The sequence below is a fragment of the Mobula birostris genome, chromosome 15, assembly GCF_030028105.1.
Source record: "Mobula birostris isolate sMobBir1 chromosome 15, sMobBir1.hap1, whole genome shotgun sequence".
Classification (NCBI taxonomy): domain Eukaryota; kingdom Metazoa; phylum Chordata; class Chondrichthyes; order Myliobatiformes; family Myliobatidae; genus Mobula; species Mobula birostris.
In genome coordinates this window covers 27,506,389-27,521,089 of record NC_092384.1, presented here as the reverse complement: position 1 = coordinate 27,521,089, position 14,701 = coordinate 27,506,389, and the positions used below count along the sequence as shown (strand labels likewise).

General features: G+C 38.7%; 1 protein-coding gene across 1 annotated transcript in view; it reads left to right on the top strand.

Annotated features, from left to right (window-relative positions):
* The window catches only part of carmil2 (capping protein regulator and myosin 1 linker 2), a 170,075-nt gene that overhangs the window by 74,717 nt on the left and 80,657 nt on the right, over nt 1-14,701 (top strand). Inside the window, exons 9-13 of the mRNA XM_072279510.1 lie at nt 376-464; nt 2,702-2,790; nt 4,998-5,092; nt 7,301-7,387; nt 12,695-12,804. Coding sequence (XP_072135611.1) covers nt 376-464; nt 2,702-2,790; nt 4,998-5,092; nt 7,301-7,387; nt 12,695-12,804 — 470 coding nt within the window. The remainder of the gene's footprint in view (nt 1-375; nt 465-2,701; nt 2,791-4,997; nt 5,093-7,300; nt 7,388-12,694; nt 12,805-14,701) is intronic.

Genomic DNA, 14,701 nt, shown 5'->3' with positions numbered 1-14,701 from the left:
CAACTTGAACCAGTATGGCCATTTCTCCTCTCACCTCACTCATTAACAAGGCATTTCTGCCCACAGAACTGCTGCACTCTGCACCATTTTTGTTTAATGTTTTGCACCATGCTCTGTAAACTCTAGAGATTGTTGTTTGTAAAAGTCCCAGGAGACCAGCAGTTCCTGAGATACTCAAACCAACCTGCCTAGCAACAACAATCATTCAAGTCAAAGTCACGTAGATGACATTTCCTCCCCATTCTGATGTTTAGTCTGAACAACAACTGAACCTCTTGACCATGCCTGCATGCTTTTACGCACTGAGTTGCTGCTACATGATTGGTTGATTACAGGAGCAGATGTGCCCAATAAAGTGACCACTGAGTGTATATGTTCTTTCCAACAGAGATATCTCATTGAGTGTGGCAGCCTTGGCATTCAACCAGTGGTTTACAAAACTTTTCTCCAAGGATTTGCGACTGGTAAGTTAATCTGGATCAATTTAGAATTACTATGCCAAGATTCAGTCTGGCAAATACTCTGGGTAGGATTGCCAGAGAATGTGGAAGGCATTGTAATCATATTAATAACCAACTTTAAATTCAAATTATCTTCAGCTGAACGACTGTGTTCCAGATGATTCCTTTGTGCAATCCAATATTTACTGCAGTAAAGGGAAAATTCTGATAATTGGTTGAGATATTATATAAAGAGATAATTCATAATATTAATAAACATTTACTGTCAGCTTAAGAGTAGTGGTGAGGGTAAGTTGGGGGAGGAGTCCTTCTAGAAGCCTAATGGTCTGATCTTCTATAATAATTCTGTTGCTTCAATATCTAATTTGATCAGAGAAATTATAATTTTGCCAATTTGCACAAATGTTTCTGCTTGGGAAAGTGAGTATGTTTAACTGGAGTATTCTATAGAGAACTGTAGCTCTAGAAATCTTTGGAAATGGTAAAAAGCTTCCTACTACGGATTGGTATTTAATTTTCAGCCTAACTAGGTAATCATGAAAAGTCAATGGTGATGATTGGTTCACGTAAAGGACTGATTGGTGTCTGTCCAAATTACTTACTGATGATCAATTTGCACATACGGCTGAATATTGCTCCAACTATCAAAGGGCACTGTACTTGGATTTGTATAAAATTTTGCCATGACCGGCCTGGTGATTAGACAGCAAGCAATATAATAAAGTATGTTAAAATGGTAATTGGCAAGAGCACAAATCCAGTGGTAAATCTTGAATAACTTGGATGTGAATTGTATCGTTTCAACAAAAAGCATTTTAAAACTTGTGTCGCAAGTTGGTTAGCAATTAACAGTCAATTATTAATAAATTTAGCGTTGGACACTGATAGATGGAATGGACTGACAATCCATTGTGGTAATTTTGGAAATGGGTTTGCATTTAAAAGGTGATTATTGGAAGCTATACTTGTAATTATACAGCAGGGTAAACCTAAGATGTTATTAACAGGGTAAATTGAAAACTGGCAGTATTGATTAATTTAGATTTCTTTTTTTTAAAGTAATTTGACTAGAGTGTAATTTAAGATGTTGGTTGATAAATATAGCAGAATGGGAAAAAATATAACTTTGAAGTGTTGTTAAAACAGGGATTTTCATAGTCTAATCCCAGAGTTTGCTATAAACTATCTTGTAATACGCTGCGATTTGTCAAGAGCTTCAGCTTGATAACAGACTTGACTGGCAGAAAATGAATGATGGTTTCTTTAGTACCTTTACCACACCATGTTAATAAACATTTTTCTTTTACAGCCCTTCTGAGCTAAACTCTCAGGGTTTCGCACAGATTTTATTTCCTATACATTTTGCTTTATCAATGGATCTAGAAAAATTGCACTACCGAGCAGCCAAACTGTGCAATTTAAGAGGTTTGGATGTGCTGTGCAAATGAGGAAATAATTTCTGGTTATAAAATTCCTGAAGCTGGAACTATTAATTTGATTGGTGTAATGTGAAGGAAAACCACTTGAAGGATATGAAGAAGGAATTAATTGGGTCTGGTGTTTCCTAGGGGTATAAGGAAATGTGTGAAAAATCCACACTTCTTAATATAGTCGTGAATATTAAATGGCACTTGGAATATTTTTTTAATCACTAGTTGTTGAGTAAGAGAAGTAATTTGATCATGAGATCTGATTTTCCAGTCAAATAGTTGTGTGTCCTGCAGTCTACTGATAATATTTTTAAAACCCTTTAAGTTGAAATAATAAATAGGCTTAACTCAGCTGAAGCTGAAAATAGATTAATGTACAGAATCTAATTCCTCTCAGGTTGTTTTTCTTCACATTTCGTTATCCCTAAACTATTATTTCTTTCCTTCATCTGCAGAATCTCTCGAGCTTCTTCCTCAATGTAGTTCTAATTCCTGGCTTAGTGTACCTGTATTTTTCTCCTTTAGTTTAGATTGGCTTGGTCCACTTTTTGCAGCAGGAAGAGATTGGCATTTTATGGGAGATGCTGTCCCAGCTTTGTCATACATTTTTGTACAGCTCAGGTCAATCAACAATTAGTTAACAAATTCCATGACGTGCTGGTGATATTAACCCTGGTTCTGATTCCGAAGCTGACCAATATCCAGTAAGTGGGAGGAATGGAATTGGCCAGGCTCACAAGTAATTTGTGTACTAGCACATAACGGTAAATTATAGTTGCTTTATATTATTGTTTTTCTTGTCGTTGACAGAGCCCTGATGTGATTGAACAGATCTTGTATGTAATCAGTTTGTCCACGAAACTAGAGGAGCTGGTTTTAGAAAATGCTGGATTTAAGTTGTAAGTAGACAAGTAATCTTGAAGCCATTTCTGTTATTGTTAATGTTCAGCAATGCGCTTTCTCTCTCCCTCCTGTAATCAAGTGACTTTCTCCCTGGTGTGCTGGTTTCATGGCTTTGAGGAATTATCCTTAAACCCAGGCAGCAATTAACCTGTTAATAATCAGCAGGTTGTCCATCAGCAGAGTTATAATTTGTAGTAGGACAGAGTATCACAGCTGAACCAGAAGCTCGGAAAGACTCATTGTGCATTTACAAATACACACTTTGGATGGAAATCATAATTTATTTTTATAAAGAGACAAAGCACCAAATAGTGCTGTGTTAAGACCTCCACTGCTGTCTCTGTGGAATTTGCACATTTTCCCCCGGGTGCTCCAAATAGTCATAGTCATACTTTATTAATCCCGGGGGAAATTGGTTTTCGTTACAGTTGCTCTATAAATAATAAATAGTAATAGAACCATAAATAGTTAAATAGTAATATGTAAATTATCCCAGTAAATTATGAAATAAGTCTAGGACCAGCCTATTGGCTCAGGATGTCTGACCCTCCAAGGGAGGAGTTGTGAAGTTTGATGGCCACAGGCAGGAATGACTTCCTATGACGCTCAGTGTTGCATCTCGGTGGAATGAGTCTCTGGCTGAATGTACTCCTGTGCCCACGCAGTACATTATGTAGTGGATGGGAGGCTTTGACCAAGATGACCAAAATTTGTTCAACTTCCCAAAGATGTGTTGCCTGGTAGGTTCTGTTATCCCTTTTGTAGCTGGGTGACAAGAAGAGAGTTGAAGGGCATGTGAGAGAGGATGAGTTACAGGAAAACAATTGGGGGAACGTTTGCTTTGAGATTCAGTGTAGACTCAATATACAGGGGACCACTGCATTACTGGGGAAGGGAGTTTCATTCCTAGAAGACAGTCCAGATCACAATTTTGCATAATGCAAAGCTGTATCGCCTGTGTATACACCAAGAAATACAAGGTGTAAGAGAAAGTTATTTATTTATAAATTTTTCTTCATAAATTCTGAGAGTGAATTTTATTCTATATCTCAACATTTTGGATAATGATTTGGGAATTCTGTTAGGGTAAATTTGGGACAAACCTATATTAAGAAATATGAATAATAATTCATATGCCCCCCTTTTAGCTAGAAGAACCAATAATGATGTCCCTGTGCTTTTGTTGAACTTACAATCGCTAAAATTAATGGATGAAAATGTTAATTTAAAGGAAATACACTATTATTTTTGCTAGCAACACAAGCAAAATGCTGGAGGAACTCAGCAGGCCAGGATCTCTATACTCTGTACTCTTTTCCATAGGTCCTGCCTGGCCTGCTGAGCTCCTCCAGCATTTTGTCTGTGTTGCTTGGATTTCCAGCATCTGCAGTTTTCTCTTTAAGCTGAATGAAAGGTTTAGTTGTGCTAATTCCTTTAATATTGACAGCAATTCAAACAATAGCATGCGTCACCAATGCCATTCATAAGATTGCTATTGGGAGGAATTCTTTTAAATTGTGAAAAGACAGACAGCTGCAGGATATGGAACTTGTCACACAGTGTTTGACACCCTCAGTCCTGAATTCTAGAATACTTTAAGTTCAGACAACCAGACTAGTACCTGAAGGAGTACTATTCTCTTGGAAATTAATAACTAATTGGTTGACAGATTTAACCTATTTCTGTTCACATAGTACTAAATGTATTTGTTTTTTGTTTGATGACTTGTACATAAGGGGAAAATGAATAATGTCTTTGTAAATTTATTACTTTGCAAGAAGAAAGTCATCTTTGTTAAATGATTAAAGAAATCTTGTAAACTACTGTATAGAATATTAAGGCTTCACCAAACTACATTGTACATATGGCTGACATTAATAACTTTATTATAAAATGATCATATCTATTGAAGCAAATCTAATGACATGGAGCATAAAATGGAATTTGTGATTCCACTTATAAGAATGATCATCTTCTGTGCACACCCCAGATTACACTCTGTTTACTTTCATAGAATTTAATGTTCTATCATCCAACACACCTGTGCATGGGTCCTTTTCCTTTGTTTTCATGCAGTGACCTAATTCTATCCAAACATGAAAGGAACCATATTAGCCAGTATTACAGAATCGGGATTTCTATGTTGGCTGTGTATTAAAATTTTAATCAGTGTGTACATCATTGAAGTGTCTTACTCTTTCAGTGATACAGCACAGAAAATAGCACAGGCTCTAGAAGAGAATGTGAATCCAGCACTTCACACAATAAATCTATCCAACAATCAACTGGAGGACAAAGGTAAATATCAGATATTGTTTAGTTCAAGTTTATTGATTTAGTCTTTACCATCTAAGTAGTACAGAACAATTATAGCATTGGTTTGTTTTTTTATTTTGAGGCCGTTGCAAATCCTGCTGAAAACCATCATATCTTCTTCGTCCAGTGTGGAGACAAGCAAACTCCACAAATGCGGTTTTAGGGGTGTCAAGCTGAAGGATATTTCTCCTAATATCCTTCTTAGACATTATCTTTTTCTTCCAGGTTGATAAGATGCAGTCCCTTTTGAACATCTTAGCTGAAGACAGTGAAATTTTACTACCAATTGTTGAGTTATAATTCTGACTAAGAAGCTATCACAAGGCATGAATTGATGTCTTTTGGATGAGATTTAAATGCCTCTATTTGTGAATTAGCAATTCCATTCCATCTGGGAGCTTCCAAATGACTATAAAATTCATGTAATCCTCCCACAGAACATATTCTAAACTGAGACGCAGGAGCTACGGTACAAAGTATAAACCAAATTTACCCTTTCCACTTTTGTGGGGCTGAGATGTCTATTGTAAAACCCCTTTCAAAGGATTTCCTTGATAGTCCTCAACTTGAATCCCTTCTACTGTTCTGCCTTAGTGCCCCCTGTCTCGTGTATGGCTGACCACTCCCTGTCCCCTCTCACTGATGCTCCTAGTACTGTCCTCTTCCTTTTCCACTCCAAGTGCACCCAGGCCTGATTCTATCTACTTTGTTCCCCTCTCTGCCATCTTCCCCTCTCTCACAGTCTAGGCCTTGTGCATGATAGAATTTGGCAGCCTGGGAGCATTGCAGAAAATTGGCTCAAGCAATGTGTTTAATTTTCCTATCTGTATATTTGTGGTTCTTTACTTGGCTCTTTGAATCATTGCTGGTATGTGGGAGACCTACGATGTGATCAAAACAAAGGTGTGTAACACCTTGTGCTCTAGAGTCACAGCCACAAGCCATTTGGCCCATCTAGTCCATGCCGAAACCATTTAAACTGCCTACTACTGTTCTGACAATAGTTCACAGTATGCTATAAGCCTTCAGAAATACTCTTTCACAGTATTTTGATAGATTTTAATAAAACATTCAATGTATTTTATGGACTGTATGGATACTGGATAATTAGGCTAAACCCATCTAGTCATTTTCATTCTAAGGCTAGGCTGGGAAAGTAGATTAAATAATCACTTGCCTATCTTTCTGTAAAGAGTGAAATCATATATTAATATTTTCATCAGTGTGACAGTCTTCATCATTTCATAAAAATCTTCATCAACGTGGTCAAATAGCATCAAAAATGACTGCAGTAAAACTCTGATAATTCAGTATCCATTCCTAATGGTTGGGCATCTGGTTCACCAAGTGATGTTTGCCTTTCTCCCTTCTAATTCACCGGGCCCCAGATCTTATGTTCACTTTCAACAAAAGGATCCTGTACTGAAAGTTTATTAGAATATTGTGTAACATGGGGGGAGGGTGGTGTTATAAAAAGAGTGAACTAAAAGTGTGTTGGGCTATTAATAGGAATAAAATCCATTGGTTTCGTAAATCCAACACCACCAAAGTCCCGAGTACGTTGGGTGGATTAATATTGCTTTTCTATATGTTGGAATGTTTATTTCAGCCATTAATGATCGTCATGAACATTACTTACTTAACAGCCTTAACATCTCCCTGGGAAATAGAGGGTGATGTTACTGTTCTGATTGCACCATTGTGACTTAAGACATTTAAATTCAATAGCAATTGCAGTGTTTGCCTAGATTTTCATGTTATTAATGTGGTAAAGAGTTTTCAAAAGCAGTCAACTGATGATATGCCTTTAAAAAAGCTTGGGGTACGTTAATACAAAAGTAGTTAACACAATTGAACTTTTCTCAACTAATTGAAAATGCATATTAGCTATTGTAAAAGTAATGTGTTTTAGTAGCAGTGCAGGTTGCTGAAGTAATGTGAATTGTTATCCTGAGGGCTACAATGAGGAAATGAAATAAAATGGAGTTGGTTTATTGTATATAATTTTATTTTTGAATAAAGTATATTTTGAAATTTTAAAGAAGTGTCTTGTCTGAGGGGTCCGGTAATTGCCTTGTATAGAGATGGTATGATAAACAGGGGAGGCCAATATGAAAATTCAGTGAAAATGTGAACTACTTTAACAAAGGTGAACTAATCAACGATATGGCAATACCTGCCTTTCAACAGGAGTATCAGCACTCAGCCAACAGTTTGAAAAGCTAGCTAAAGGTCTGAAGTCCATCAACCTCTCCAGAACCTCACTAGCTGCAAAAGGTAAGTCTGCGCCAAGTAACCAAGTTTCAGCTGCTGCAACCTCGAACCCTTAGGAAGCCGATCATTTGAAAACAATAATCAGCCCAATATAAGTACCTCTGGTCCACAAATCACAAAGGTACATTGTAATACAGGATATATTTGTGCCAAGAAATTACAGGCAACCTCAAATTTATTCTGGTTTTTATGCAATGCAATTGGTTAAAAAGATTATTATTCAAGCTACTGTATTTCACATGCACTGAGGTCACCTTCTGTAAATTTGGATAAAAGAAAGATAACACTAGCTTCATATTACCACACAACAGAGCAGCAATAGCCTACAGTGTTTCTGTTTTGACCTGTCTCATTTTGACCTTTCTGTTGTGACTATAGAACACCACCCAAAAGGAATCTTTCCAAATGTTACCGAAAACCTCTTCAGTTCCTTGGTACAGTTATAAGGAATATTGTCCAGTAATTTTACTGTGCCACTTTTAATGTTATGCACAATTACGCAGTTTTAAATTTACTGCACAATTGCTTGTACCGTTAAAAATGGCATGAGAAATCAATTAATCCATTTACAACCTCACATTTTTGTTGCAATTAATAAACAATAATTGTTCATTGATGTTTAATGCCCATTCTGGTTTATGTTTTAGAGCTGGATGTACATATTTAAACATTTTATAAGGCAGTACATCGGTGCAAAGTGAATAGCAGCTGTAATATCTGACTATCATATCGAGTTATAACAAGATACAGTACTGAAGTGGCCCCTTTATCCCATTGAGTCCACGCCAACCATCAGCTACCCACATACACCTATTTAATCCTATTTTTATTGTCCTCTCATTGTCAACAATTCCCCCTTAAGTTTTATCAGTCACCTAACAGTAGTGCTAGAAAGTTTGCAAACGCTGCAGAATTTTCTCTAATTCTGTATAAATATGACCTAAAATAGGTCTTCATGTAAGTCCTAAAACTAGATAAAGAGAACCCAATTAAATAAGTAACACAAAAAAAGTATTTGATTTATTTATTTGGAAAAAATGATCCAATATTACATGTATTTGTTGGAAAAAGTATTTGAACCTCTGGGTTAATGCCTTCTACAAAAACTATTTGGAGTTGTGTGTTCCAATCAATGAGATGAGATTTGAGGTGTGAGTTGCAGAGGTGCCCTGCCCTATAAAAGAGATACACAAAGTCATATACTGACAGAGCCAGCTCGTTTCAAGGAAGTTCTGTTTATGTGCACCATGCCTTGATCAAAACAACTTTCAGAGGACCTCAGAAGAAGAATTGTAGAGAAGCATGAAGCTGGAAAAGGCTACAAAGGCATTTCTAAAGAACTGAGGGTTCATCAGTCCACAGTAAGGGAAACTGTCTACAAATGGAGGAAACTCAGTACTTTGCTACTCTCCCTATGAGTGGGCATCCTACAAAGATCACACCAAGACCACAACGTACAACGCTGGAGGAGATGACGAAGAACCCAAGCATAACAGCAAAGACCTGCAGAAATCTCTGGAACATGCTGAAGTCTCTGTTCATGTGTCCATTATAAGAAAAACACTGAACAAGAATGGTGTTCATGGAAAGACACCATGGAGGAAACCACTGCTATCCAAAAAAAAAACACATTTCTGCATGTCTCAAGTTTGCAAAAGGCCACCTAGATGTTCGACAATGCTTCTAGGACAATATTCTGTGGATAGATGAGACAAAAGTTGATCTTTTTGGCAGAACTGCACATTGCTATGTTTGGAGGGAAAAGGACACTGTACACCAATACCAAAATCTCTTCCCAGCTGCGAAGCATGGTGGAAGGAGCAGCATGGTTTGAGGCTGTTTTGCTGTCTCAGGGCCCGTACAGCTTACAATCGTTGAGGGAACAATGAATTCTAAATTATATCAATCATTTGACAGGAGAATGTCAGGGTAGCAGTCCATCATCTGAAGCTTAATAGAAGTTAGATAATGCAACAGCACAATGATCAGAAAGACAAAAGTAAATCAACAACAGAATGGTCTAAAAAGAAAAAAAATTGTGTTTTGGAATGGCTGAGTCAAAGTCCTGACCTTAATCCTATAGAAATGTTGTGGAAGGACCTGAGGCAAGCAGTTTATACAAGGAAGCCGACCACCATCCCAGAGTTGAAGCAGTTTTGTAAAGTGGAATGGCCTAAAATTCCTCCAAGCCGATGTGCAGCACAGATCAACCGATACCAGAAATGTTTGGATTAAGTTATTGCTATACAAGGGGGTCACACTAGTTGCTGAAAGCAAAGTTTCACATACTTCTTCCAACAAATACATGTAATATTGGATCATTTTCTCTATAAATAAATGAACGCAAGTACAATGTTTTTTTTGTTATTTATTCAATTGGGTTCTCTTTATCTAGTTTTAGGATTTACGTGAAGATCTGATCACATTTTAGGTCATAATTATGCAGAAATAGAGAAAATTCTACAGGGTTCACAAACTTTCTAGCACCACTGTGTACACTATGAGAAACTTACAGTGGCCAATTAAACCAGCAACTGAAACATCATTGGCACGTGACAGGAAACTGAAGCACAGGGCGGACAGGAGAGTGTACAAGCCTGAGGTCAGGACCGAACCCAGATCACTCAGTGCATTAGTGACGGTACCTGCTGTGATGCTCATCCCTTACTCATCAAGAACAGAGCTGCTGCCTTATAAAATAACATAAGACTGGCTGACGATTTACAGAATGAATTGCCTGGTTTAACAACAGATAAAAGTGCAAAGTGAGATACAGTGAGCAAAATTAGTAACACACGCAAAGTGCTCAGGGAACTTGGCAAATAAATCAGCGTCTATGAAGGGGTCTCAGCCTGAAGCGTCAACTGTTTATTCCCCTCCATAGATGCTGCCTGACTTGTTTAGTTCTTTTAGCATTTTGTGTGTGTGTGTGTTGCTCAAGATTTCCAACATCTGGAGAATCTCTTGTGTTTAGCAAACACGAGTAACATGGATGTGAGTGTTAGCTCATGAATAAGACTATGTACAAAAATTGTATCAGAAAAGAGTATCAGAAGTCTCGAGAGAGTCTCCTAATTACCAAAGAGAGGTTGTTAATTAGCCTGATGTTTGATTCCAAACTTGGCAGTTAAAATGTTAATAACTTCAGAATATTTTCACGTTATTTTCTGCTCCCATCCACTGGTGATTCAGCCAAGAATCATGTTCTCCTGCCTGGAGACTCCAGCATTATCTTTTCTATTATTCTTCGTGGTCTTTGTTAGAGAATTGTGAAAAACCAAAAAAAAATAAGTTAAGTGGCCATTTTTGCCCAGCTGGGCTTCCTCCTGCCAGTACTGCCTCGACAGAAATATTGTGAATTAAGATTAAGACATAGAAACATAGAAACATAGAAAATAGGTGCAGGAGTAGGCCATTCGGCCCTTCGAGCCTGCAACGCCATTTATTATGATCATGGCTGATCATCCAACTCAGAACCCCACCCCAGCCTTCCCTCCATACCCCCTGATCCCCGTAGCCACAAGGGCCATATCTAACTCCCTCTTAAATATAGCCAATGTACTGGCCTCAACTGCTTCCTGTGGCAGAGAATTCCACAGATTCACCACTCTCTGAGTGAAGAAGTTTTTCCTAATCTCGGTCCTAAAAGGCTTCCCCTTTATCCTCAAACTGTGACCCCTTGTTCTGGACTTCCCCAACATCGGGAACAATCTTCCTGCATCTAGCCTGTCCAATCCCTTTAGGATTTTATACGTTTCAATCAGATCCCCCCCTCAATCTTCTAAATTCCAACGAGTACAAGCCCAGTTCATCCAGTCTTTCTTCATATGAAAGTCCTGCCATCCCAGGAATCAATCTGGTGAACCTTCTTTGTACTCCCTCTATGGCAAGGATGTCTTTCCTCAGATTAGGGGACCAAAACTGCACACAATACTCCAGGTGTGGTCTCACCAAGGCCTTGTACAACTGCAGTAGTACCTCCCTGCTCCTGTACTCAAATCCTCTCGCTATAAATGCCAGTGTACCATTCGCCTTTTTCACCGCCTGCTGTACCTGCATGCCAACTTTCAATGACTGGTGTATAATGACACCCAGGTCTCGTTGCACCTCCCCTTTTCCTAATCGGCCACCATTCAGATAATAATCTGTTTTCCTATTTTTGCTACCAAAGTGGATAACTTCACATTTATCCACATTAAATTGCATCTGCCATGAATTTGTCCACTCACCCAACCTATCCAAGTCACTCTGCATCCTCTTAGCATCCTCCTCACAGCTAACACTGCCACCCAGCTTCATGTCATCCGCAAACTTGGAGATGCTGCATTTAATTCCCTCATCCAAGTCATTAATATATATTGTAAACAACTGGGGTCCCAGCACTGAGCCTTGCGGTACCCCACTAGTCACCGCCTGCCATTCTGAAAAGGTGCCGTTTATTCCCACTCTTTGCTTCCTGTCTGCTAACCAATTCTCCATCCACATCAATACCTTACCCCCAATACCATGTGCTTTAAGTTTGCACACTAATCTCCTGTGTGGGACCTTGTCAAAAGTCTTTTGAAAATCCAAATATACCACATCCACTGGTTCTCCCCTATCCACTCTACTAGTTACATCCTCAAAATATTCAATGAGATTCGTCAGACATGATTTTCCCTTCACAAATCCATGTTGACTTTGTCCGATGATTTCACTGCTTTCCAAATGTGCTGTTATCACATCTTTGATAACTGACTCCAGCAGTTTCCCCACCACCGACGTTAGGCTAACCGGTCTATAATTCCCCGGTTTCTCTCTCCCTCCTTTTTTAAAAAGTGGAGTTACATTAGCCACCCTCCAATCCTCAGGAACTAGTCCAGAATCTAACGAGTTTTGAAAAATTATCACTAATGCATCCACTATTTCTTGGGCTACTTCCTTAAGCACTCTAGGATGCAGACCATCTGGCCCTGGGGATTTATCTGCCTTCAATCCCTTCAATTTACCTAACACCACTTCCCTACTAACAAGTATTTCGCTCAGTTTCTCCATCTCACTGGACCCTCTGTCCCCTACTATTTCTGGAAGATTATTTATGTCCTCCTTAGTGAAGACAGAACCAAAGTAATTATTCAATTGGTCTGCCATGTCCTTGCTCCCCATAATCAATTCACCTGTTTCTGTCTGTAGGGGACCTACATTTGTCTTTACCAGTCTTTTCCTTTTTACATACCTATAAAAGCTTTTACAAAAAGCTTTTACAGACCTCAAGGACAATGGTCCAAATATTTAGACACTACCTTTTACCTTTCACCATTGCCTTTACAGGTCTTAACTCGTTGGCTCAGTCATTAGTTGCCAATGAAACATTTGCGTCCTCTCTTGTTCACCTGGATCTTTCTGGGAATCCTGGGATCTTAGCTGTTGAAGACAATTGTGTAAGTAGGTGAAAGTATTTTCATATTTTGGAAGGCATACATCGTTTTGATTTCTGAAGATCCAATTTGTTTTAAACTTTTCTTATCGGACATTTACAGCATTTGATCTAAGAATGTGTGGCGGTTCATCTTACCATTAATAATATATTTGGTTCTGAATGTGACAATTAAGTAATTGGAAACAATACAGTTAAAAATACAGCTCAAACCTTCACAATCGTGTTTATACAAAACTTTTGCTATGGCCTAGACATCTTACTACACAACAGATATTTTTGGATCCACACTGTTTTTGATTTCTATACGTTAGAGCTGCTGCTTCTTTTTAGTAAAAGTGATCAGGTTTCCAAAGCAACGTCACACTTCCACATTCATTTTAGTTATCTGTTTAAAAGTTGGTAGGGGAAAGTGTCTACTGTGCAGTAATGCAAATGGACAAACTTAACATTATCTCACTTAATCTCTAAGTATCTCACTTAATATTATTTTTGTTGGCTTCAAAATGATCCCAGTGGTTAATAACTGCACCACAGCCCCACAGACTGCAGTTATTTTTGTCACTTTCCAGAAGGAATTGGTTTAAAAGGACAGGGATAATAATACAAATTAAAACACTTTGTTCTGGGCGTTACTCTTTCGGTAACTAACATTTTTTTTTAACCAAGTCTGTTTTTACTAGATTTTGTAGATTAAAAAAAATTAGTTTGTATTACATCTGGAATATCCGTTTCCATTTGGATTTGGAAAAAGTAGAGTTTTAATATTTTCAATTGCAGAAAAATGGAGGACGCTTTCCTTTCTGAAAACTGCAGCAAGTCCAAATTTTTAAATGCAATTACAAATTGTCAAGTCAAAGGTTTCAAAGGTTTCAAATGTCAGAGAAATGTATACAATATACATCTTGAAATGCTTTTTCTTTGCAACCATCCACGAAAACAGAGGGGTGCCCCAAAAAATGAACAACAGTCAAATGTTAGAACCTCGAAGTCCCATCCCCCAGCTCCCCCCCATCTCTGCGTAAGCGGCAGCAAGCAACAATTCCCCCTCCCCCCCACCGGCAAAAAAAAAAAGCATTGGCACCCGCCGCCAAACACTCAAGCGTGAGCAAAGACACAGACTTGCAGTTACCCCAAAGGCTTCGTGTTTCACCTGGTAATTCGACATACCGCAGGTTCTCTCTCTCTCCCTAATAAGGGAGAAAGAAATGTCTCCATTTCACAGTGACAGGGGACACATAACAAACAACTCGCTGGTTTACGATGTTAATCTTTTCTCGAGCTCTGTGCCCAAAGGTCTGGGCACACAGCTGCAGATATTCCGACTCCCCCGATAACACACAGGTCTGCTGTCATGACACCAACCCTCGATTTTCCCTTCTCCAGAGCCCCGAGATCCTAGACTTCCAAATCTGAGCCGGACTCTTAGGCTGAGCCCTTGGTGTGCCGAACAAGAACGGCCGGTTATGAAACCCCGAGAGCGGGTCCCATTCCCACAAAGAACCGTAGTCAGTGTGTAAGTCCAGATCAGGGTCTTCAAAAGAACCTTGTAAGGGAAAAATAAAGATATTGAAGATGGAAATAGAGCTGTTTCCGAAGATGCAAGCAAAAGGGTCGCCGTTTAGTGTCATCATCACTCCGTTCCGCCGCCTTAAGATTTATCAACAGCTGGGATAACTTGCCACTTTTTATGTTGCATAAAGAGATTCAGTTGCTCAGTGATGGTAAAATGCATTTACAGGTAGGATAGACGAGCCATCTTCTCAGATATAGCTTCCCCAAAGGCTCCACACATTTCCTTTCCAAATGCAAGCTGAACCAATCCTGTAGCTGTGCAAGGACCATTCAGATACGGTTGGTTAACAACAGGAAGTAGTCCGGATGAGGGCAGCATGCACATA